The sequence below is a fragment of the Cibotium barometz genome, chromosome 20 (assembly GCF_041138505.1).
Source record: "Cibotium barometz isolate CiBa-2024 chromosome 20, ASM4113850v1, whole genome shotgun sequence".
NCBI lineage: Eukaryota > Viridiplantae > Streptophyta > Polypodiopsida > Cyatheales > Cibotiaceae > Cibotium > Cibotium barometz.
In genome coordinates this window covers 36,144,343-36,170,461 of record NC_141065.1, presented here as the reverse complement: position 1 = coordinate 36,170,461, position 26,119 = coordinate 36,144,343, and the positions used below count along the sequence as shown (strand labels likewise).

At 38.9% G+C, this 26,119-nt stretch overlaps 1 protein-coding gene across 5 annotated transcripts; it reads right to left on the bottom strand.

Moving 5' to 3' along the window:
• Positions 1 to 1,810: 1,810 nt before the first annotated feature.
• On the bottom strand, positions 1,811 to 8,657 carry LOC147627829 (phosphatidylinositol/phosphatidylcholine transfer protein SFH6-like). Of its 5 annotated transcripts, none has more exons than XM_086814799.1 (14): positions 8,148 to 8,657; positions 5,938 to 6,225; positions 5,608 to 5,707; positions 5,208 to 5,474; positions 5,032 to 5,109; positions 4,844 to 4,945; positions 4,673 to 4,722; positions 4,464 to 4,563; positions 3,975 to 4,073; positions 3,717 to 3,836; positions 3,283 to 3,415; positions 2,587 to 2,993; positions 2,396 to 2,470; positions 1,811 to 2,310 (listed from the first exon to the last, which is right to left on the bottom strand). In XM_086814799.1, the coding sequence occupies exons 2-14, from the start codon at positions 6,216 to 6,218 to the stop codon at positions 2,290 to 2,292; spliced, it is 1,833 nt and encodes a 610-aa protein (XP_086670925.1). In that variant the 5' UTR covers positions 6,219 to 6,225; positions 8,148 to 8,657; the 3' UTR covers positions 1,811 to 2,289. The 5 variants fall into 5 exon arrangements, with proteins under 5 accessions (XP_086670925.1, XP_086670927.1, XP_086670923.1 ...); XM_086814801.1 differs by having other exon boundaries at positions 3,717 to 3,830; XM_086814797.1 differs by lacking the exon at positions 8,148 to 8,657 and adding an exon at positions 7,160 to 8,086.
• Between the last annotated feature and the right edge of the window lie 17,462 nt (positions 8,658 to 26,119).

The following is a 26,119-nucleotide window of genomic DNA, read 5'->3' as shown; positions in this document are numbered from 1 at the left end:
CTCTATGTTGCCTATGTGCTGCGCGCTCTACCAACGAAGGCCGCCTTGCTCGTCTCTGGATGTTGCAGGGACGCGCAAGGCGGAGCAGCACGTGAACTCAGGATGTTGCAAGCGGATTCCTTGGAATTTTTCTCCATTTTTGAAAAAAAAAATCAGTAGCCCGGCCCTCGAGAATAAAGATTCTCAAGGCGAATCTAACAGTGGGAGAAAGATATGCCCTTGATCCCTCCAAGACGTGTTGTGTCAGTGAGGCAAGACCCCCCCCACCACACACACTCATCAATGCTCGCCGCTTGCGTGTGCCGAGGTGGCATGACCCCCCGTGTTGTGTCAGTCATATAGTCCTAAGGCAAGACCCCCCCACCACACACACACTCATCAATGCTCGCTTGCGTGTGCCGAGGTGGCATGACCCCCCCCAACCACACACACACTCATCAATGCTCACTTGCGTGTGCCGAGGTGGCATGACCCCCACACTCATCAATGCTCGCTTGCGTGTGCCGAGGTGGCATGACCCCCCCCAACCACACACTCTCATCAATGCTCGCTTGGGTAGCATGACCCTCCGCTCCCACCGTTGGATTCGCCTTGAGAAAGAGGGATATAAAAAGGAGGCGTGAGATTCTCAACTAATTAAATGGTGCGGGATCAAGGGCATATATTTCTCCCACCGTTAGATTCGCCTTGAGAAACGGATATAAAAAGGAGGCGTTAGATTCTCAACTAATTGCGGGCGGCCGGGCTACTGAAAATTTTATTTTTTTTCAAAAATGGAGAAGAATTTCAAGGAATCCGGTGCTCCTGCAATCCCGCTTGCAACATCCTGATTTCACGGTGCCGATTCAATGCCGATCGCGACGGCTCTTTCTAACCATAGATCTTTGCTGACACATCGTGTCACATAGTCCTGAAGCCCCGGGTCATTCCACCCCCAAGCGAGCATCGATGAGTGTTTTTGTTCAACCTTTCCTTTTCCCTGTGCGTGAACCTGTCCTTAACTTTTGTCCCGGTCCAATTTGCTCGTGTGCCTTTTCACAGGCAATTGAGACATTCTCTGTCCTGGCACTTTGGTGTGAGGCTTTAAGGTTCTAAACCTTGATTTATTCAAACCTTTCTTTACTTTATTAACTTCAACTGTGAACTTCAAAATATGCCGCACCATCTTCGTTGCAGAATGTCAACAGCTCGTTTTCCATAAGTGCCTCAGAATCACTATCGTAATGAACAACACACTGCTACATCACATACAGTCCATTTTTATTGAACAAAGAACGTCTGGATCACCTGTCTCTGTCTGTAGCGCAAATTCCAACGAGCTCTCGATCACAAAAAAATAATCTTCCTCTTTCTCTAAATTGCGCATGCACCAATTTCCAAGAACGCACACATGAAGGCTACTCCATATTACACACAAGTTTGCAAGAACTCATGGCATCACACTCAGTAAACCCAATTTTCTCCTACTCTCTGCTGCCTCTTTTCTCCTCCTTACCCTCCCCCCTCCGGTTCTGCTACCCCACCCCAAGGAGGAGCCACTTGCACTATTTTCATTTACATTGTTGATTAAAATAAACCTTTTCACATCTCAATGATCACGAAATGGGCCTAGCCTCAATCTTTTGGGTCTTTTCACACAAATCAATGAAGATCTGGATCACCTCCGCAATTCATCCACTCACATTCACGTTTTGCCAAGCAGACATGCCTCACACGGCCGCGTGGCCCCGCTCGTTGAAGGGAGAGAGAGAGAGAGAGAGAAGAGAGAGAGAATATAACCAAAGGCCAAGCCCTTTCTTGCAAAATCAAAGGAAATAACCATGATCTTTGTATGATTTACCAGAATAAAATGTTGACAAATGCTGTGCCCCTTTCTTGCAAAATCAATGGAAATAACCATGATCTTTGCATGAATTACCAGAATAAAGTGTTGACAAATGCTGTGAAGGGTAGGCCCTTTTCCACTAACGGTTTTAGGGTGTAAATGAATATCCATGTGGCCTTTCAGGTGTGAAGGTGATACATCTTGAATGTGTTACTATGCCTTTGCATAGTCAATTTATGCATTGAGATTGCTAGATGTGTATATATTAGTAACATCAATTGAGGCAGAACAAGCTGTAATCCTGTTCAACACAATCTACACTGCAAGTAACTTTCGGAGGAATTGTTACATCAACCTTATGCACACATGCTGCACTCTTATTTTTTCAATTATGTAACAATCAGTTTGCATTTATTATAGGTAACCAGATCTTCAAAGCCTTGGGTCCCGACTAAATGCCTTGTTTACCAGCAGCTTGCTCTCCTCTGCAAACATCCAAAGCTTACGAGTTACTATACTAGACTCAAAGTGCTAAGATAAAACTCAACATTCAACAATTTCAGTGGTTACCTTCCATTTTTGCTCTTTGAAGTGTTCAAGACAGTTAAACAATTCTGTCTGCTTTTCAAGTACAGCCCAGAGAGTCTGTCATCAAGCGAACAACACACAGAAGAACAGATGAGAACATGGTAACCAAAAGCCACTTAAACACATTGTAAATGCAGGATTTCTAGAAACCAAACTCCTGAAAAATGATCTACCTTCCGTGTCTCTGACAGCTCTGTTTCCAGTGACCTAATTCGTTGTAAAGATGCAACTCTCACCGCTTCTTTTGGAGCATGTGGCTCTTGAGCCTTGCTCAATGAAGTGACCTTCTCTTCTAATCTGTCTAGTCTCTTTCGAACTGCTGGGGAGGCATCCAAATATAATGATGGATAGAAAGCATACTGAGGTTCTACGCTGGCCAGACCTGGCATCTCCTTGTAGCGGACTGGTTTGATGAAAGGTTTTTGTTCGTTACTTGCTGTGTGTTTTCCACTGCAACAACATGCACGAAAGATATGGCGGGCTGCTGACAAGATGCCCAAGACAACAGCTATAATCATCGCCACAATCCCATAGAAGACTTTCCTGATGGGCAGCATCAAGCCAGATACCTTGATGCCTCCTGCAAAATGACGCTTGTTAGCAACAGGTTAGTACTCTAAATACTTAACATATGGGACTTCAAAATTCAGAGCGACACAAATGGCCTGGAATTTCTATAAAAGTGCAGTGCATATCTGAGAGAGAGAGAGAGAGAGAGAGAGAGAGAGAGAGAGATTTTCAAACGTTTGGAAACAAAAAGGAGGGGACGGGGGTGGGGGGTTGTGCTTGATAACCATATTTGAAACGTGTTTTTTGAGATGCCTGATAACCATGAGAGAGAGAGAGAGAGAGAGAGAGAGAGAGAGAACCTTTTGCACGATCCAGCTTTCTGACTGTTGCCTTGCCTCCCCATCCATTGTCAATGGCCTTGTCAACAACAGGAACAGAGCCCACTCCAGACAGCTCAGGGGAATCACCATACGCTGACATGCTCATTTTACCCTGTCAAAACAGTATAAATCAAGAACAGCATGAGCAACCTCCACTGATAACTTGAAAAAAAATCACTTAAGGTTTAACACAACTCTTCCACACCATCGTTTCTAGGACGACTGAGTCTATACACAATGACCCACAAACTAACAAATAGACACTATATTTTTTTTGTAATGCCTAAAAAGGCTCCCTATGACAAACATCTAAAACGAAGCATCAAATGGGTTTACTGTGGTCAGACCAGGCATAGTCCACAACATACATACATATAGTTTGTCAGATAATGTAAAGGGGGAATGGAACATACCTCTTCACGCACAGGTGCCAACTTTGGATGTCGATAGACCATACTGCCTTGTGGTGAAAAACCATCATCCACATCTGACCCAGACTCGGCAGTGGATAGATACAACTCCTTACTCTGAGTCTGAGGGGTAAACAAGTACTCAAATTAAGAATGACGCGTGGCAACGAGAATGAGAATTGATCACTGAAAAAACACAAACTAATGAAGTAAAAATACAAAGAAGCACCTCTGATTGCAAAGAATGTAAAAATATATAACCTTTGTAGAACCTGGCTTGCAAGGAGAAGAAACTTTGCCATCAGAACTTGAAATCGTAACAATCTGCCTGGCATTCTTCACTTCCCCGTCCATAACTGCCTGCAATAAAGAAGCGCTTCAGATCCAGTTGGAGGAGTGCTAATTAGCCTCCCTCAACAATTAAAAAACACAGGCAATAATTGCGTTCACAGGCAATAATTGCTTTCCGCAAATATAAGCTGAATGGCTTCCCATCCTTCAGAGTTAAGGCTATGCAATGTACCAGTTGATGTTATGGCTACAGGTTTCATCCATGTTAACAAATATACCAATGAGGTATTACCATTAAGTCTACACCAGTTGATGTCATGGCTCAAGAGAGTTTATCCATGTTAACAAATATACCAATGCAAATTAGCACCGCCTTCTAAGAAACATAGGGGTATTACCATTGAGTGTACCGACAAACAAAACATCAAAAACTGAGACTGATCAGATTCTGAATAAGACCTGAATAATCATTGGATCGTTCCAAGGACCCTTGTCAGAGTAAAGGCATCCTCCTTCTTCAGCACACGTACAATCTCCTCCAAGAAAATCTGGCAGCTGACTGTCAAGACAATGACATGTTATATTCAAATTAATGTAAAGAGGTGAGAACTATGCAATTTTTATGATTGATAATAAGCACGAAAAAGATGAAAGGTACCGGTACCTACCTCGCGTCAACTACCTCCAACAACTTGCTTTGGTACTTATTTCCCAAAACCTGTTTTTTCAGGATTGTGTCAGCCATTCAGCTGCAAGCGGAGGGAGGAAATTGATAAAAGGGAGGGGGGAGAAAAGGGGGGGGGCGGGGAAATGTGGGCAGGGATGCAAAAGACTCTTACACTAATTTTTGATGTAGTTTTGGGGTCTAAGAACCCTTTTATTGAATTCCACAGAAGTCTGAAGCCTGGACCAGCATTTATTATGAACATCCGGTGCAAGGTCTGAAAAAACAGCACAGTAATCCAAAGAAAGATGAGCATTCAATACTGAGCAATAGAGAGCAAGCAACACACAAAAAACTCCTTACCTCTGGATAATTGTCTGCATCAATTTTATGGATCCGTAACACAAGCTCCCGGGCACTCTTGCTGACATTCTTAAGGCCCTGCATCAGGTTCTAAGCATCATTATCAAGGCCAATAATGATTGCTCTTGCAATTAAAAGTTCAACAAAATCAGGATGAAGGGTTCTGAAGGGTATACCAGTCCAGCAACATCAAGTATAGTCGTAGTAGAATCTATGTGCTTTTTTGCTGCAACTGAACATGCAGGAAACTTCTTGTTTAAGGACCTCTCAAACTCCAGCACATGGTATTTCAAGTACCTCTCCACAGTAGTGACTTGCATCAGTTTGTTGGGTTCCACCTTTCCTAGTCTTTCAATATATACGGGTCTTCCCTCCTTATCTAGCCCATGATGACCTTGTGGATAGTATTTTCGTACTTCATCCAGCTCTGCATAATCAAAGTCCTGTACAAATGCAAAGAACATCCATGTTTTACACACCATACAAATTTTTACCTGTATTGGCCTACCTCCCCAGTTGTATCAGACACCATACGCTTCGATCTGTAAGGAATATATATAAAGGAATGCAGCCTACCTCCTCAATCGTATCAGCACCAAATTCTTTCCTCCACTGGAGATTGTCAGCCCACATACTTTTGGTCTTTTCAATGTCAAACTTGCGGGCTTTAAAAAACCTGCAAACAAAAACTAAAAAGCATCAAAAAGGGAAAGAATGCGACTCAACAAGCCACAATGCCCTTCCTGAGGGAAGAGAAGATCAGGTTTGTTGTCAATCCATGATGCCTACTCGTACAGATGCATACACCATAAAGACTATGGGTTGTTAAGCCCTACTCACAACTTCATAGTCTAGTGCCTACATACTATGCATCCATCTAAGAAAACCTTGAGGTGAACATCTAACCTGAGAAGAATGTGGTAATCGTCATGTCTAGCTGGAAGTAGATTCTCTGCAATAAGCACCTGCCTAAATGCATCAACTGCTATCTGTTCCTGCTCATCCCGAAAATCCTTGATAGCAAAAATACCATATTGTTTTCTCCGCCTCCGTTTCAGTGAATTCCTCAACTTCTTAGAATTGATCACTGCCATCGCCTTAAGAGCCCCAATTTTTGTCTTGCCCCTCCTTTCATCGTCAGTGTCCCGCTCCCCATCTGACTTTCTTTCCCCTCCTTCGTGTGCCATGGGAGATCTGTTCAACGCAAGTAGGGACCAGATGGATACTTGTAAGGACTTCCTTCTTGCACCACCACAATTGTGAGCCATGATAGAAACAAACAGAACAAAATATTTCATGTACTACATAAGCCAGTCCTTCTTGCTATAAGAAATCATGGGAGAGCACCACCAAACAATTGTGACCTTTTGGACCATGACAGAAACAAATCTTTCGTGTAATACATAAGCCAGTCCTTCATGTATAATCCGCTGACATAGAAGATTTAGAAGTACTCCTTAAAAAGTAAAGCATAGACAAAGCAGATAACTCCCTCACAGGCATCTGCATTAAGTAGACAGGCAATACCTCTTGACCAAATAAAAAAAGTTCACATCCTACATGGTATGGTTGCCATCAAACTAGCTTGGAGATACATTTTCATTGCTATTAGAGGCAAGACCCCTTGAGCAGAGGCAGAGCTTACTGTGGCTTCTTGGCAACACCGTTTTGATACTGGTGGAGGATAGACAATTCAGTTGGTCAAGATCCTTTTACAACAGTTCCCTTGAGTACAAGAAGTGTCCAAGCAGGCTATCAGCATGGTGCAGCACCAACAACAAAGGGCTATCATAAATCCTATTTACGTAGAGCTCTAACAGACAATTCCCTTTCTGCAACCTCAGGAATAAACTCAACAGCCTCAAAAACAACAGCAGGCAGCAGCAACATGCAGAAGCACTTTCTGATATTGCCTAACAGTGTTTAAAGAAAGACAAAATGGTGTGCCACAAACAGATCTCGCAGTTTGGTCAAAGGATATACGTGCTTCCCTTGCAGGATAAACCCAACTCAAATTTTTCTTATAATGTGATCAGAAACAGATCTCCCACAGAAGAGCAAAAAGATCGATTGCTTCCTGTGAAAGGCAGAGTGAAATTAAATCCACATTGTTATTCTTTTAATTTACCTGCAAAATTCGTAATACATACAGGTTCAGGACCACTTCGAGTTGGTTTTGCAGTCTCACTTAATAAGTAGCAAGCATGAAAGGATGTCTTCACCAGTCTACATGATACGAATGCAAAAGAGGGCGGGATTGCAGTGCACAATTAGGCCTGAGAGAAGTGGCAGAAAAGAGGTGGGAGGCCAACCAGATTAGAATTTTTCCCTGGCCCCTGATGTTATGAAAGAAATAAAAAATGCAACGAAGGGCTTGGGATATGAATGCATATGTAGGTGGGGGAGTGCATATGTAGGTGGGGGAGGGAGTCTGAAAGGAATGGCAAAGGCGAGGGAGAGAGCTGAGCCCCTGTGTGTATGTGATGAAAGAAAGAAAATGCAACAACGAAGGAAAATGACTGCAGAAATCTACTTAGTAGATTTCTGCAAGAAGAAAGAGACGGATAGATGATAAGGTGCAAAGCAAGCAAGCAAAAAGATGATGAAATCTACTTAGTACTGTTGCGACCTCTCTCTCTCTCTCTCTCTCTCTCTCGTTCCAGCTTTCTTCTAAAAGATCCTGTGCACCCGTGGGCGATGATGCCGATCGGTAGCTGTGCCAGAGGATGTCTCTACGTGCGATCTATCATCTTCCCTTAAAATAGCACAAGCAAATTGCCTTTCACGCTGCAAGCTTTTGCTGCTCATCACATGGGTCGCTAGTAGGGTAAAACAGCCTCACAGTGCACACTCCTAACCGAGCACTAAAACTGGGTTAGCTGCATGAAGGTCAAAAGCTCATAAATGCCGGCCTTCGCTTGATCCGATCCACCGCTTACACGGCTATTTGGGGGGGAAAATTAAAGGAGTGCGTACCGCGCGGCGCTCCATGTTGTTGTTGTGTGCGTGTCACTCTATGTGTGTGTGCGCAGTGCGCACTGTGAGAGAGAGAGAGAGATCACACGGCACCCTAAAATTTAATGCACAGCAAGGGCCTACAGAGAGAAGAAACGCACCTGTACACAGGAAAAGACTCTGCGGTTGGGACGTAGACCGGTCACCCGTGACTGCTTTTTGCAAACCCTAAATTGTAGCACGATTGCAGAGAGAGAGAGAGCAAAACGCGATAAGGGAGTGTGATTGGCAGCTACAATCCACTGCACAGAGATGAAGAAAAGGGACATACTACCAAGCAGCACCACCGGTCCACCACCATCACCAATCACCGATTTACAATAAGAATCTGCGTAGCAATTACTTGTGAAGATTAAAAAACACGAAAAATCTGGTGCACAGTAAAAGACTATTGCTGGCAAGTTGCTGCTGCTACCACTGCTGCAAGGACTAAAATTTGCTTGCACAGACGATGACTGCTGTGCAGCCGAAGGGCCCTACTGGCGGAAACCCGGCGTAGACAGTAGTACTAGACACTGAGAAAGCTCAAAAGCTTGATTGGAAAGGGAGATGGGAAGAACCCTACAACGGAGAGAAAATGGGTAGCGGGCGATTTTACAACGGACCCCGAGAGAGGTACCACTGTGTTTGGTAACACGTTTAATGTTCATGCTATCCGATAATCCGACCGTTATAGGACGCTACACCAAACAAACAAAAAAAACAAACGGACGTATTGTAGTCAACAAGGTAGATGATTACTAATTGTTGAAGTCAAACAGGTTGTTTATCAACGTGAGTATTGAGCAATGAATACTTCTTCTTATCTTTATCTTTCTTCTTCTTATCTTTATCTTTCTTATTCTTACTATCTCTTCTCTATACTAGTGTCGCGACATATCTCCGTCTATGTCTCCGACGGGTAGGAGCTAGACACCATTAAAAAAGATAACTTTTTCAAGGTAGCATTTTGCATGTAGTAAAGTCACCCTTCCTTTCCATATAAAAATACATCTAGCATTACAACCCAATAAGATGATGACAATCTTAACACACTTGATGAACACGGCTTCAAAACAATCTTCGAACAACTGGATTATCTCTCCTTGGAAGCCTATACTCCTCACCTCCATCTGGCAAAATAAATGCAAGATAAAAACATTAGCATTGAATATATAATTTTCGTTGAAAAAAAGAAGGATAAGAAAAGAACCTTACAAAACTCATTTGGCGGATCAATATTTGAGACGAACGGCATTTGAATAGGATTGTAAACAGCAAATCGAAAAATTATTTATTGTCCAGTGCCTATGCACCAAAAATCTAACTTATCAGGCTTTTCATAGTCCACAAACATTACACGTACATGAAGTTGATCTGCAATCTTACGCAATCTTAGATTGTAAATTCCTAGGAGCCCAAAGCTCTCGTTGTAAGTGTCTCGACCATACAAACCGAACAATAATCTGGGTTCTAAAAAATAAAGATATTCCCTATTGCAAAAAGAATGTTTTAATAAAAATATGAATTAATCAAATAAAACTAGAAGCTACATAAAAAGGAAGTTTCTATATATATATATATATATATATATATATATATATATATATATATATATATATATACCGTAAAACACCAATGCTCTCTAATAGTTCGATAATTAGAGATGTTGTTGCTTGTCCTTCCCAAAATGGAGAGTCTACAATTCAGCCATGAATATTAAATAGATCTTGGAAAATAATAATACCCATATTATAGCAAACGTCCAAAAAAATTACCTTCAATATCTTGTCTATCACCATAGATGAACGAAAATGACCTCCTTGCCACATCCATCCTAAGCAATATACCCTTGATATCAAATATAACACACTCTCTCTTTCTCTATGTGTGTGTGTGTGTGTGTGTGTGTGTGTGTGCGTGCTCAATAGCTTGAGCCAAGCAAGGGATAATATAATGGCACTGTATATAAAAGCAATCCAAAAGCAAACAAAGACTGCACATGGCATATCTTTGCAAACATTCCCCATTCAAATGCTTACTTCATTGTACAAAGATATGTATAAATGTAGTCTCTCACATTTGTAAGCTACCATTTACATTTACATTCTTCGGCATGCCATTTGCAATACCTCCTTGTAGACAACATTGGTTGTGAAGACTTCATTTGAACCTTCTATGCCACTTTTATATTCCACAATATGCTTTACACACACTTTCACTGCATCGGATGATCTAACACGTGACATAGCAACGTACAATTATCCATGTATGAATACTTGTGTGGCCAGATAAGGTCCCAATACACTCAATGTTTGTCCTTGGGACTTATTTATTGATATACCAAAAGCTAAGCTGATAGGAAATTGTCTCCTTCTCATGTCAAAAGGCAATTGAAGCATAGTTGGCATAAATGTTATCCTGGGAATAAAGACTCTGTCTCTAATGTTTGTACCTGTAATGATTTTTGCTTTTATCACCTTTGAGTTAAATTGCTTGCATATCAATCCGGTACCATTACAAAGTCCCCCGTCTCGAGGGTCCAAATTGCTGAGCAGCATGATAGGGACATTAATCCTTAGAAGTAAGCTGTGAGGAGAGCAACCACCACCTAAGTTCAAACTGTTCAAAAACTCAATTGGATATAGTATTACGTCATTCTCGCAAGAAACAACAGAATCTGCACTAAGGTATTCTTTTTCAAGACCGGGCAACGAACTCAAGGCTAGTTCATTGATCTCATCAACCTCTAGATTTCGTGGCGCAAGAATAGCATGGTCTTTGAAGAAGCATGCATAATCCTCCACTCTATTGAAGATCTTTGTATACCCATTTTACCAAACTCAAAACAGAGTTGCCATGGATCAACATTTGTGGTGGAATTGAAAAGCACATTATTGTGCATCGGGAGATAATCATGTAACCTTTGTATATCAAGCTTTTCATCGTGCAAATCATATTGATATATGCACGAGCATGCCTCTGAAGCTTAAACGTACCGTGAATCGAGATATTGACTAACCTCATCAATAACCCCATTTCTGTCTTGCAATTCTATAGTAGCTCTATCATGTCCTTTGTATACATACTTATACAAATACTTTACAGCTGTAATGGTAGGGCATACTTCTATGTTAATATGGGCTTTGTACCTCAAAGAGAGAAAAGGGTGGAATAACCCATCGACTATCCACCCTATGATCCTTTACCTGGATGAAACCACCATCGTCTCATCATCGCATGTAAGTTGGATACCCATTGTCATCAACGATAGTAGTCTCACAAAAATTCTGAGCATACCGATGTTTGCAACTTCCATTAACCATGCAAGGAGATATGATCCTTTACCTGGATGAAACCACCATCGTCTCATCATCACATGTAAGTTGGATACCCATTATCATCAACGATAGTAGTCTCACAAAAATTCCGAGCATACTGATGTTTGCAACTTCCGTTAACCATGCAAGGAGAGCGCATATTTAGTTTACCACATGGTCCATGGACATTACAATGACTAATTATGTTGTGCAACTCTAGAAACATCACCTTATCCCAAGAAGTTCAGCACACACCAACATATCATAGTGAGGGATCTCAATCGGTTTACTTTCACTTTCCAATATCAATAATATATGTGCATGTGGCAAGCCTCTTTTTTAAAATTCAATAACAGAAACAAATCCCAATACCCTTCCAAATATTGATTTTTTCACCAATAAGTGCGTCATATCCTTATGCTTCTCATAAAAGACCCGGGCAGTCAATCCTGAGCAACCTGACCCGGCAATAAAGCATTGGTTATTTCGTCCCACTTGGGATTGCAAGTAAAGGTGATAAACAGGTCAGGTTTACCTATCTTCCTAACAATAGCCATTGAATCCTGGTATAATTGATGCATATATCTAGGCCCCCTAGTATATGTAGATGGCAGTACTACCCTGTGAACAGCAATGCTTGCAGAGACTCTATTAACCCCATCGCTTAAATTTACCATATCTGCAAGACGTTGGTATACTTTAGCATACATTACTTTCTGGTTATTGCGTATCCATATTAATCTAAATTCTTCCATGCTACTATATGCATCAACAATGTATTGTTGCAAAAGACGACCACCGCGTAGAAGGCATGCATTTGTATCTTCCCTAATTTGTAGTCTATATGCATAATATTGTCGTTAAGTTACGATCTTTGTCTCCTCATTTGAGCCTTCTCTATTCCTACCATTAAGTGGAATTCCAACATGCCAACCATCCTCTCTTCGAGGAAATAAAAGAACATATAATAAAGGCATATATGAGCGATGCAAGTTAGATATTTTTTTTATAGCACTTGTGCGCGACATTATTTGAATGTCTCTATGCCCCACATGAAAATCATCTCCTTGACTCGGCATAATAGCTGCTACCTCACTTCCTGTAGGGACCAAGTATTGCCTTGAGGTTGATCGCGCTTCAATGATGACCATTCTCAAATCTACAGGTGGACTTGACAACAACATTTCTCTCATTGAACGAAGTGCACGGGCGTACGGATTATGTCCATACATCATTGTTTGCAACCTTTCAAGAATGATATGATTTAAAGAGGGCATCCCATGAAGTCTATTCTCTAATTCATGCTCTGTATCATACACATAAAGCTGAGCAAATCAAGGAGCTGCATCTTGTGTTTCATCAGGTATATGAGAGAACCAACACGATGATAAGTGGTGCCATGGATTTGAAAATTGAATACTCCTCCCCCCCTAGTGAACTGACTATCCAAGTGAGCACCCAATGAAATGAATGCCAAGGCATTATTATACAAGAGCGTATATACTTTTTGTATTCCTTGCTTGTATTATCATTACCACGGTAACAACTCCACCAATGAAGGAGGTGGATATTCCAATGGTAGGTAGTAAAGAGACCTTCCCACTTCCACAACAGTGTTTGCCCACATATTCTCCAAGCTTTCTTGACGCCTCACACTTCCAAATTATTGCACCACAAAAATGGCACTTATGAGAAAGGGCTCCTAATGAGTGAAGAGTATACCACCATAGTTGCTGGGTGCTTAACATTCCGAGGCAAAGAAAACACCCACCTTATAGAGTGGCATTCAAATTTAATATCTTTCACATTACCAACAACAAACGTTATAGAATGAAAATTATCATTCATAGGTAGCTCATTTAAATCAAATGACAAAGGGCCTCGTGCCATATCTCTATGTGTTTGAGCATTGTGATGTTCATTGAAGAACCATAGCATTGAGAATTGATCTGTCTCACTTGAATCCACTTGAATCTAAGTGGATTGAGAATTGATCTGTCACTTGAATCCAAGTGACAGATCCAAGTGGATTGAGAATTGATCTGTCACTTGAATCCAAGTGACAGATCCAAGTGGATTGAGAATTTATCTATCACTTGAATCCAAGTGGATTGAGAATTGATCTGTCACTTGAATCCAAGTGAATCCAAGTGGATTCAAGTGGATTGAGAATTGATCTGTCACTTGAATCCAAGTGGATTCCACCATGGAGTTCTATATGCTGCTCATTTTCAACCCTTCCAAATGTTTCAATTCCATCTAGGTTAAAGTAATCCGTAAGATTAGCAACATTTTGTTTTCGAATGCAAGCCCTTGTCCATGATCGTTTACGGCGAGTCATGTGTTACATCCAAAATGCAAAGCCGACAAACTTGGTTCGAACTCAAGTATGTACATCTCCTAACCATCTTCAATCTCCTTCGAAACACAAAATAATAAATACTATTTTCCTTAACTTCAAAAAATAACACAACACTTGAGATAGACATAGAGAGAGACAATGACAGATAAACAGTGAAAAAAAAAAAATATATATATATATATATATATATATATAGAGAGAGAGAGAGAGAGAGAGAGAGAGAGAGATAAAGAGAGGCAGAGTTGAAACATGTTGAGAGACGAAAAATAAGAGCCGAGAACAAATAGAAGAGATCAATATTAAATTTGAGAAAATAGAAATTTCATATATATCTCCAAAATGGAGAGCCAAATCTAAAAGTTGCAACACAATCTGTCCCTTGATCAAAAAACATCATTCCTCTTACAAAGTCTCTAGGAAACTACCCTGGTTTCTAAAACACGGCACATCTTTTTCATAATTGCATTGAGTCGATTAACAGATATCTTTAGACTCAATACCTCCGCGCCTAATGTACACACTTGATCTTTTAGAGAATCTACATGTTCTTCACATTTCCCATTACATCCACGTAGACATTCCCCAATTTCAACATGCATGTTCTCCATGGAAGAAATCATGTGTAGTTGTTTTGCCTCCATGCGACCACTACTGTCATTGACGCGATGGAGATGATGAGTCAACTCATCTCTTAACATATCTCCCCTTTGGCTGCCACTTCCACGAATCTCATCCCAAAGAGCATCTAAGTACTCCTTGCAAGCAACCAAAGTTTTCTCAGTGCGCTCGCATATATCCGCAATAGTTTGTAGATATTTAGAGCTTGTTTGTTCAGATGGAGACCTTGACCGAGCAAAGGTGTTTTGCAGATCGAACATTCATCAACTCAGCGGCGTAGACAAAGCTACTTGAAGAGTTGGTAGATCGCCTCTCCTCTAGCTTAGCCAGGTAGGCTCGTTTCTTCCTCCCAAGGCGTCGCAAGATCATCCTGGCTTGTCTATGCGTGTGAGTCCCAATGGCAATCTCATGCTATAGCTGTAGCTGTGCTCATGTCTCACAGCACTCATCATCATACTAACTGTTCTGTGGGGCAACAGGGGGGGTGGAAGGGATCATAGTGCAGGGAAACGCATATGAGAGGCAGATGCATGTAGTACAGCTGCCAATCCTCTCGTGATCTCGTCCAGAGGGCTATGCAGGTCTAAAGCAAACAAGCCATTAGATACTGCATCTCGGTAAACCCAACCATCTCACGTGTAAACTGAGAGGCTCGGGTACCTAGGTAGATGAGTGGCTAGCCCATATCTCGGGGATCTACCTACTAGTGTGAAACTCAGGTATGCATGATCGGCTGCAAATCATCTTGATCATTGAATATCACATTATTGTGCATCAGGAGATGGACATACAACCTTTGTATATCAGGCTTTTCATGATGCAAATCATATTGGTAAAGGGAAGATACGCTAAGAGACGAGTTTTCTCATCATCTCCATTGCGTCCTTGATAGTAATGGTTGGATAGAGGCTAACCAACTAGACATGATTTCTTTCATGGAGAATATGCATGTTGAAATTGGGGAACATCTAGGCGGATGTAATGGGCAATGTAAAGAACAAGTGGATTCTCTAAAAGAGCAAGTACGTACTTTAGGCTTGGAGGTATTGAGTCTTAAGATATCTGTTAATCGACTCAATGCTGTTATGAAAAAGATGAGCTGTATATTAGAAGCCCGGGTAGTTGCCTAGAGTTTTTGTGAGAGTAATGATGTTCGAATGGTTCAAAGCTAATCAATTGTATATGGATGCAAGTAGCCTGCAATATGTTGATTTCCCTTGGAATTTAGCTCTTCGATCATGGACTAAAAGGAAAAGGGAAAATATGATCAGGCATATGTATAATGTTAGTCCGAGTGTGCAGGTGAGCAATATTACTTACGCATGTTACTTACAGTGTGCAAAGGTTGTAAATCTTTTGAGGATTTACGAACAGTGAATGGACATTTGTATCCCTATTTTTTTAAGGCTGCATGTGAATCCAGAGGAATGCTAGAGAGTGATGAGGAGTGGTACATGTGTCTCCAAGAAGCTGCATTTCAGAAAACAGGATTCCAGCTGCATCAATTCTTTGTCATTATAATGGTTTTTTGTGAGCCTATATGCCATGGACACCTTTGGAATAAATTCGCCACTGAACTTTCAGATGATTTTTTCCATTCCTTGCAGCAGAGAGGGTGTGTAGATGTTGGTGTTTATCATTCTATAGCAAAGAATCAAGCTCTATTGCAAATGCAAAACCTCTTACAACATTATGAAAAGAGGCTGCATGATTTTGAAGGGTTGCATGTTCCTAATAGATCAAGTGTTACCAGTGTCAACAATGGTTTCTGATGGAAGAGATGATGTTTGATTCTATTCAACAGGCTGATTTGTCCATTTTCATGGACAAATCAACTATTTAGACTCCTTTCCATTTCCATGGAAAGGAGTCTAAATAGTTGTCAATCAAGAGCATTTGTTACTATCCTTGAGGCTGTTTCTTTGAACCAAGATTATGTTTTTTTCCTTGATAGACCAGGTGGATCAGGTAAAACCTATCTTTATAATACCTTGCTATCACGATTACGTGGAGAGAATCAAGTTGCATTGGCATGTGCATTGTCTGGAATAGCTGCGTTGTTACTTTCAAATGGTCGTACAACGCACTCACGTTTTAAAATCCCATTGGTGCTCAATGCTTCTAGCACATGTGGTATCAAAGCTAATAGCCCATTGGCTGAGGTGTTGAAGCTTTCAAGGTTAATCATTTGGGATGAGGCTCCAATGATGCATCGGTACATATATGAAGCACAGGATAGGACATTGAAAGACATTATGCAAAGTGATACAGTGTTTGGTGGGAAAGTTATGCTCTTTGGTGGTGACTTCAGGCAAATCTTACCGGTTGTGCCAAAGGGATCGCGTCGTGAGGATATTGTTGATGCAACATTATGCCGGTCACATATTTGGAGATATGTGAATGTTTTAAAGCTCACCCAAAAAATGCAGGCTAGACAGAGTGCTTTATGATTGTACACAGAACAAGAATTTGTTGAATGGACATTACAAATTGGAGATGGCTCTATAGGCCATCCAAACAATGAAGGCAGAGTGGTAATACCACCATGAATGTTGATCCATGGGAACTCCATTTTGAGTTTGGTAGAATGGGTATACAAAGATCTTAAGAGAGTGGAGGATTATGTATGCTTCTTTAAAGACCATGCTATACTTGCACCATGAAATCTAGAGGTTGATGAGGTTAATGAACTAGCCTTAAGTGCATTGCCCAGTCTTGAAAGAGATTGCCTCAATGCTGATTCGGTTGCTTCTTCCGAGAATGACGCAATATTGTATCCAATTGAGTACTTTAACAGTTTGAACTTGGGTGGTGGTTACCCTCCTCATCGCTTCAGGGACTTTGTAATGGTACCAGATTGATATGCAAGCAATTTCACTCAAAGGTGATAGAAGCAAAAATCATTATAGGTACAAACATTGGAGACAGGGTCTTTACTCCCAGGATAACATTCATACCTACTATGCTGCAATTGCCTTTTGACATGAGAAGGAGATAATTTCCTGTAAGGTTAGCTTTTGGTATATCAATAAATAAGTCCCAAGGACAAACATTGAGTGTATTGGGACTTTATCTGGCTGCTCAAGTGTTGCTATAGCAGGTTAAGCAAGGAGTCACGGTGATGGCAAACTCCATGTTGTATGGCAAGAGGAAGCGGAAGAGAAAGCTCCTGCAGAGATAGCGTGTTTAGGAATCGTTGTGTGGTTAATGTTGCAAAGGAAAATGGTGTATGCGTGCATCGTGTTTGTTGTTCCCACATAAACTTATGACATTTGGAATTCAATCATTTAGATGGGAAAAGAGAAATTCCTAGCATATTGGAATTATTGGATATTTTATTTAAATTCAAAGATGAATTTTAGATAAATTTATTTTATCTATGAGAAATATTTAAATGGTAAAAGAGGAATTCCTATGACATTTGGAATTCAATCATTTAGATGGGAAAAGAGAAATTCCTAGCATATTGGAATAATGGATATTTTATTTTAGATAAATTTATTTCATATATGAGAAATATTTAAATGATAAAAGAGAAATTCCTATGACATTTGCAATTCAATCATTTAGATGGAAAAAGAGAAATTCCTAGCATATTGAAATAATGGATATTTTATTTTAGATGAATTTATTTTATGAGAAATATTTGATGATAAAAGAGGAATTCCCATGACATTGGAATGCAAATAATCAAATGCAAAAAGAGGAATTCCCACGATATTTGAAGTCCAAGAAATTAAATGGGAAGAAGAGGAATTTTTTGTATAGTTCAGTTTATGATTATTTATCAAAAGTGGAAATATGGGTAGAATTAATTTTTGTAAATCCCATGAATTCTTCTATTCCAAAAGAGGAATATTGAATATAATTCAATTGAGAAATTGAGAAAGAATATGGAAATAGTCGTCAAGAAAAAGAACCTTTATCTAGGCCATGTAATTGGCAAAAATTTAGAAAAAGTCCTATTATCGATATCAAGGTAGTAAAAACTACTAAATGGGAAGAGAATGTGGAACGGATGTGATAAGATGTAAATGGGATATGATAAGATGTAATTGGGATGTGATAAGATGCTCGGGGGGGTCACTATATGTAAATCCTCTATATCACGTGCGTTCAAGGCCTATTTAAAAAGTCCCTTATCTGTGAATTTTTTAGTGAATATAATGTATCCTTTCCTATTCAAATCTGTAAAAAAATTTTAAAATATAATAAATAAATCCCCTCTCTAAACATATTTCTGTAAGTTTTAAATATTTAAAATGTCCTATTGAACCCACGTGATACTTACATATTTATACAAGTGACTCCCCCGAGATAAGATGTAAATGCGATGTGATAAGATGTAAATGGGATATGATAGGATGTGAATGGATGTGATAAGATGTAAATGGGATGCGATAGCATATGAATGGATGTGATAAGATGTAAATGGGATGTGATAAGATGTGATGTAATGAAAATGGATGAGGATGTGAATGATGAGATAAGAATGAGATGAGAGGATATGTGAAAGGGTGAGATGAGAAGTACATGGATGTGGATGTGAAAGGGTGAGATGAGAAGTACATGGATGTGGATGTGGATGTATATGTGAAAGAATGGATGTGCATGTGTATGTGAAAGAATGGATGTAGATGTGTATGTGAAAGAATGTGATGGGATGTAAATGAATGTGGATGTGTATGTGAAAGAATGGATGTGGATGTGTTTGTGAAAGAATGGATGTGGATGTATATGTGAAAGAATGGATGTGGATGTGAATGAGATGTGATGTGATGTAAGGGGGTGTGGATGTGAATGTGGTGTAAAGAGATGTGATGTGATGTGAAATATATGTGGAAGTGAAGTGATAGATGTGAATGGATAGATGTGGGTAGTCGTACATGTGAATGATTGGATGGATGTGGATGAATGAGATGAGATGTGTATAAATGAGATATGATGTGGATGTGATGTAACATGGATGGGATGAATGAAATATGATGTGGATAGATGTGATGTGATGTAATGTGGATAGAATGTATGTGATGGGATGGTAATGAGAATGAATGTGATGGACATGAATGAATGTGATGCGATGGATGTAAATGGATGTGATGTAAATGAATGTAATGGATGTGAATGGAGGATGGGATGTGATGTGATGAGATGTGATGAGATGTGATGTGATGAGATGTGATGTAAATCAGATAGATGTGAATGAATGGATGAGATGTAATGTGATATGAATCGGGATGTGAATGAATGAGATGTGATGACATGTGAATCAGATAGATGTGAATGAATCAGATGTGATGTGAATCAGATAGATGTGAATGAATGGATGAGATGTGAATGACATGTGAATCAGATAGATGTGAATGAGATGAGATGTGATGACATGTGAATCAGATAGATGTGAATGAATGGATGAGATGTAATGCGATGTGAATCAGGATGTGAATGAATGAGATGTGATGTCATGTGAATCGGGATGTAAATGAATGATATGGGATGTGAATGGATGATATGTGATGTGAATGAATGTGATGTGATGTGAAACAGGATAGATGTGAATGAATGAGATGTGATGTGAATGGATGAGGTGTGATGAGATGTGAATATGGGTAGATGCGAGTGGAGATGAGATGTGATGAGGATAAATGAGGAAAGATGTGATGAGATGGAAAATGATGTGATTGGAAGAGAATGGGAATACTTATGAATTGGATGTGGACTAAGTAATGTGGATTGATGTGGAACAATGTGGAAAGACGAGAGTTCATTATAGAAACTGTATTTATGACCTATCTTTAAATGATTGTTTTATGTCAATAATGCTAGTGAAGCATTTTGACCGTCTTGTGAATGAGGTTGGAACAATGTGGAAAGACGAGAGTTCGTTATAGAAACTGTATTTATGACCTTTTTTAAATGACTATTTTATGTCAATAATGTTGGTGAAGCATTTTGACCGTCTTGTGAATGAGGTCATGGGAGACCTAACTCTTAAAGTTGCAACAGCTGACGGACAGTCAACGGAGGACGTCTCACGTGAGGGACCAAGGAAGCGGCCTATGAGTGAAGCGTTAAGTGACTTGCGAAGGATCCTAGAGGGTGCTAACCATACGGTGCTCGGGCTCTGGGTCATCGAAGATACCCACACGTGCATCAAGGAAGATATTGGAACAAGGAGTAAGAGTTGTTTTCTGAATTCGGGCATGGATTTGGTTGATTGACCTTGCTGGTCCTCAAAACGGATGAGTTATTACCGGGTACTATGAGCTAGGAACTATCGAAAAGGCCCCTGAGTGGATAGGTGGTGAGCGTTCTGGTTGCCAATGATGCCATAGGTACACCGATGAAGGAATGATTGGAAATTAGGATTCAACCGGATATTTTGGAGGATTATGATCAGTGACACTATGGTTTCATTAAATGATTGTTTTAAAGATAGCTGAATCTGTGAAAAAGGCAATTTCATATTGGGTGTGTAAGTGGTGTGACTAGTTTTAAGTTTGCATGAATATCCGGCTAGGGGACCTAGGAAATCTTTTCCTTGGTACCCGGGACAAAACCTAACAAAATTCCTAATTGGATCCCATCACTACAGTGGTTGGGTGGTTGGCTAACCCATGGGACTGTGGATGGGGTTAGGCTGGACTGATGGATCCCTAAAATGAGACTCAATTCTGTTATGGTATGATAGATGAAGTAAATCCCGGATAAAAATTGTTCTATGGAAAAGAATCAATGGGTGTGCCTCTCAATGAGGAAAGAAGCGTTGGTCTCTATGATCCAAGTGTAAGTCTCTTCCTTGATTTGATCGAGTGTCTTTACAGGTTCAGTAAGATCAATTTGGTTAGTAATGACCTTGACTACGTTAGAGTAAAAATATCCTGGAGGAATCGCCCGTGCTTTCCGGGCGAGGGAAGTTTTTCTGGGTTCGGTTTTGGAAGAACCGAGAGATTAGTCTCTTGTCCGAATATCCGTGGGCAAGGCCCCGAGTGAGGGACCCTACCCCGTGCAAGAAGTGCTACTTCCACTGCTAGCACCCCAGAATTGGTTGCGCGGAGGGGAAAGGGATCTTCCAGCTATGGTATTAGAGCGAATTGGCTAAAGTGGATCAACCGAGAAGCCAAAAATGTCAAAATTTTATGAAGTAATAGTAAAAAGTTAGAAATGTGTGATGAAATTCATACAAATTGATATTCAGACTGAAATTCATAAATTAGTAATTGGGTCTTCAGATGGAAGTACCGCAATTGTATGGAATCCCTAACTTGCTTGAGGCCTAGACATGATATTATTTACCTTATAAATCCAAGGACCGTGACTACCCATATATACCGAGAGTATAACTGTAGCTCTTTACTGGCAGTATATACGAGTAATTATAAGCAAAAATGCTATCCAGATGATGAATTCGAATGTGGTTGATATGATTTTAAAACTCTGGTTGAGAACTGATGAGTTGATTTGGATTTTGATTGAAAAATGATAATTCTTGAATTTTGGTTGAAAAGCGATAAGCTGAGTAAAACCACAATGAGGATGAATGGGACAAGTCCCTGTGATGATGTTCGTAACTGGAATGACAATAATGACTTTAACAAATCACTCTATGAGATTAGTGGATTGTGCTGACAGATTGCTACTGTTAACACTTGACCCAGTGGATCAAGTTAAGGGATGACAAATTAAAAATCTGTATAATTGAAATTCCCATGGAGGACTGTTCAGATGGAAATTTCGGTCTAATGGACCATTATTGTGTTAAAGATATGAATGATATGATCTGAATGAATTGTTATCTGATGATAAGTTCTATATAAGGGATCTTTATCCCAGGATTCTGTTGGGTTGACCAAACTATAAGGAACCCCAGAATCAGTTGGATCTTAAGGGAAAGAGTTGTCCTCTAGTTTGCGAGATGAGGACATCTCGCATTTTTTAAGTGGGGTAGGATGTAAGATTCCTCCCTCCAGCTTTTGAGGTGTACAGGTGTAAGAACCTTCCCTTGTGATCTTATAATTATTCCCCTCTCTGAAATAAAAGAAAGATCCTGTTTTATCCTATTTTGGCCTGGAGAGAGAAAATGTCTAGAGGGAGGTAATCCAAAATTGAGATATTTTTGGATATAAAAATCCTCCTAGTGTCTAAAATGGTTCCCTTGAAACAGAAATTCAAAAAGAACTTTCCAATGTGCAATTGGAACTAATAGAAAATAGGTATAAAGGACCTTAGCCTAAGGGTCTAGATTTTCAGAAATTTTTGGATTATGGTCCAATTAAGGTTCCTATGGGCCAATAGGATCAATCCAAGTGTGGGGAGGAGATAAATCCAATTTATAAAAGAAAAATACCCAAAAATGAGTAAATGCCCACATAAGATAAAGAGTTGACTGAGTACAAGGTTTATTAGTAAAAAACTATGAATATTACTAAAAAAATGAGATATTTTGGGTATAATGATACATTTTTGACACTTTGGTAAGGAGAAGGAGACTCTTCAAGGAGGCACCTATTTCACATGTGTGGAGGAGTTTTAAACTCAAAAATAATAAGATATTTTTATCTCTCCTGGATCAAACCAAATCAAAAGGGAGCCAAACTAGGTCCAAATCTTGTCCAAATTTAGCCAAACTGAACCTGGAAAATTCTAGAACCTAGTTAGACTTAGTTAGAGGCCTCCCTCACCTATTAATAGATCCTTAGCCCTTTGTAAAAATATATGTGAACTATACCATGCCAGTATTATATTGAAATAATGATATTTTCTATTATCCTCTAAAAATCCTCTACAATTTGGAGAGAATGAAGTTTCTCTCTCTCTTCAACCTTGTTTGGAGTCTTCATCAACATACTAAACCAATTGATTGGTTGGGGGCCTCTCCTTAGACTAAAGAATCAAGCAAAATAAGAAGTAAAGTATGATTTATGGTCTTTTTCTTAATCTCTAAATGTTTCTCACTTCTCAACCCCTCTCAAGCTTGAGAAGTACTCAATTGAATGGCTCTTTAATGCAATTGAAGCTCTCTAATGGATTTTAGTGATTAAACACATACAGTTTTCATTTCTGCTAATTTTTTTTAAAAGCATATCTCTCCCCCCCCAAAGAATGGTCATTCCTATGACCTATTCTATATTCAATTAATGCTTCTCATGGAGAAATTCTTTATTCACAAATCAAACTCTAGGCTTGTGAAGCTAGAGGTTTAAGAAAATGGTTTTTATACTTATATGCTTGAAAAATATGGTAATATTATGGGATAAATCCATAAATTAGATTTAATGCTAAAAGATAGTTATACTATCATAATTATTTTACTATGTCTTATTCTTTTTGTAAAATTTAAAAATTGCCAGAGTAATAGCAGCGGACCTATGGTAAAATTTTAAGAAATTGATGCATAATTCATTCTTATGCATAACATGAAAAGAGGACTTCCTATCATATTCTAGGATTGAATATCCTAGGTTAAAAGAATGGTTTTTGTCACATTCAATGGAAAACTAATTTTTAAGTTTATGTGTAATTAAATAATTAAGCAATGAGAAAATTATGGTAATTATATGTAATGATAAAAGAGGAATTCTTATGATATTTGGAATTCAATCATTTAGATGGAAAAAGAGAAATTCCTAGCATATTGGAATTATTGGATATTTTATTTAAGTTCAAAAATGAATTTTAGATAAATTTATTTTATTTATGAGAAATATTTAAATGGTAAAAGAGAAATTCCTATGACATTTGGAATTCAATCATTTAGATGGGAAAAGAGAAATTCCTAGCATATTGAAATTATTGGATATTTTATTTAAATTCAAAGATAAATTTTAGATAAATTTATTTTATCTATGAGAAATATTTAAATGGTAAAAGAAGAATTCCTATGACATTTAGAATTCAATCATTTAGATGGGAAAAGAGAAATTCCTAGCATATTGAAATTATTGGATATTTTATTTAAATTCAAAGATAAATTTAGATAAATTTATTTTATCTATGAGAAATATTTAAATGGTAAAAGAGGAATTCCTATGACATTTGGAATTCAATCATTTAGATGGGAACAGAGAAATTTCTAGCATATTGGAATAATGGATATTTTATTTTAGATAAATTTATTTCATCTATGAGAAATATTTAAATGATAAAAGAGAAATTCCTATGACATTTGGAATTCAATCATTTAGATGGAAAAAGAGAAATTCCTAGCATATTAAAATAATGGATGTTTTATTTTAGATGAATTTATTTTATGAGAAATATTTGATGATAAAAGAGGAATTCCCATGACATTGGAATGCAAATAATCAAATGCAAAAAGAGGAATTCCCATGATATTTGAAGTCCAAGAAACTAAATGGGAAGAATAGGAATTTTTTGTATAATTCAATTTATGATTATTTATCAAAAGTGAAAATATGGGTAGAATTGATTTTTGTAAATCCCATGAATTCTTCTATTCCAAAAGAGGAATATTGAATATAATTCAATTGAGAAAGAAAATGGAAATATTCGTCGAGAAAAAGAACCTTTAGCTAGGCCAAGTAATTGGCAGAAATTTAGAAAAAGTCCCATTATCGGTATTAAGGCAGTAAAAACTACTAAATGGGAAGAGAATGTGGAACGGATGTGATAAGATGTAAATGGGATATGATAAGATGTAATTGGGATGTGATAAGATGTAAATGGGATGTGATAGGATGTGAATGGATGTGATAAGATATAAATGGGATGCGATAGGATGTGAATGGATGTAAATGGGATGTGATAAGATGTGATGTTATGAAAATGGATGAGGATGTGAATGATGAGATGAGAATGAGATGAGAGGATATGTGAAAGGGTGAGATGAGAAGTACATGGATGTGGATGTGGATGTATATGTGAAAGAATGGATGTGCATGTGTATATGAAAGAATGGATGTAGATGTGTATGTGAAAGAATGTGATGGGATGTAAATGAATGTGGATGTGTATGTGAAAGAATGGATGTGGATGTGTTTGTGAAAGAATGGATGTGGATGTATATGTAAAAGAATGGATATGGATGTGAATGAGATGTGATGTGATGTAAGGGGATGTGGATGTGAATGTGATGTAGATGTGGTGTGATGTGATGTGAAATATATGTGGATGTGAAGTGATAAATGTGAATGTATGGATAGATGTGGGTAGTCGTACATGTGAATGATTGGATGGATGTGGATGAATGAGATGAGATGTGTATGAATGAGATATGATGTGGATGTGATGTAACGTGGATGGGATGAATGAAATATGATGTGGATAGATGTGATGTGATGTAATGTGGATAGAGTGTATGTGATGGGATGGTAATGAGAATGAATGTGATGGACATGAATGAATGTGATGTGATGGATGTAAATGGATGTGATGTAAATGGATGTGATGTAATGAATATAATGGATGTGAATGGATGGATGGGATGTGATGTGAATAGATGTGATGAGATGTGATGTGAATCAGATAGATGTGAATAAATGGATGAGATGTAATGTGATGTGAATCGGGATGTGAATGAATGAGATGTGATGACATGTGAATCAGATAGATGTGAACGAATGGATGAGATGTAATGCGATGTGAATCGGGATGTGATTGAATGAGATGTGATGTCATGTGAATCGGGATGTAAGTTAATGATATGGGATGTGAATGGATGATATGTGATGTGAATGAAATAGGATAGATGTGAATGAATATGATGTGATGTGAAACAGGATAGATGCGAATGAATGAGATGTGATGTGAATGGATGAGGTGTGATGAGATGTGA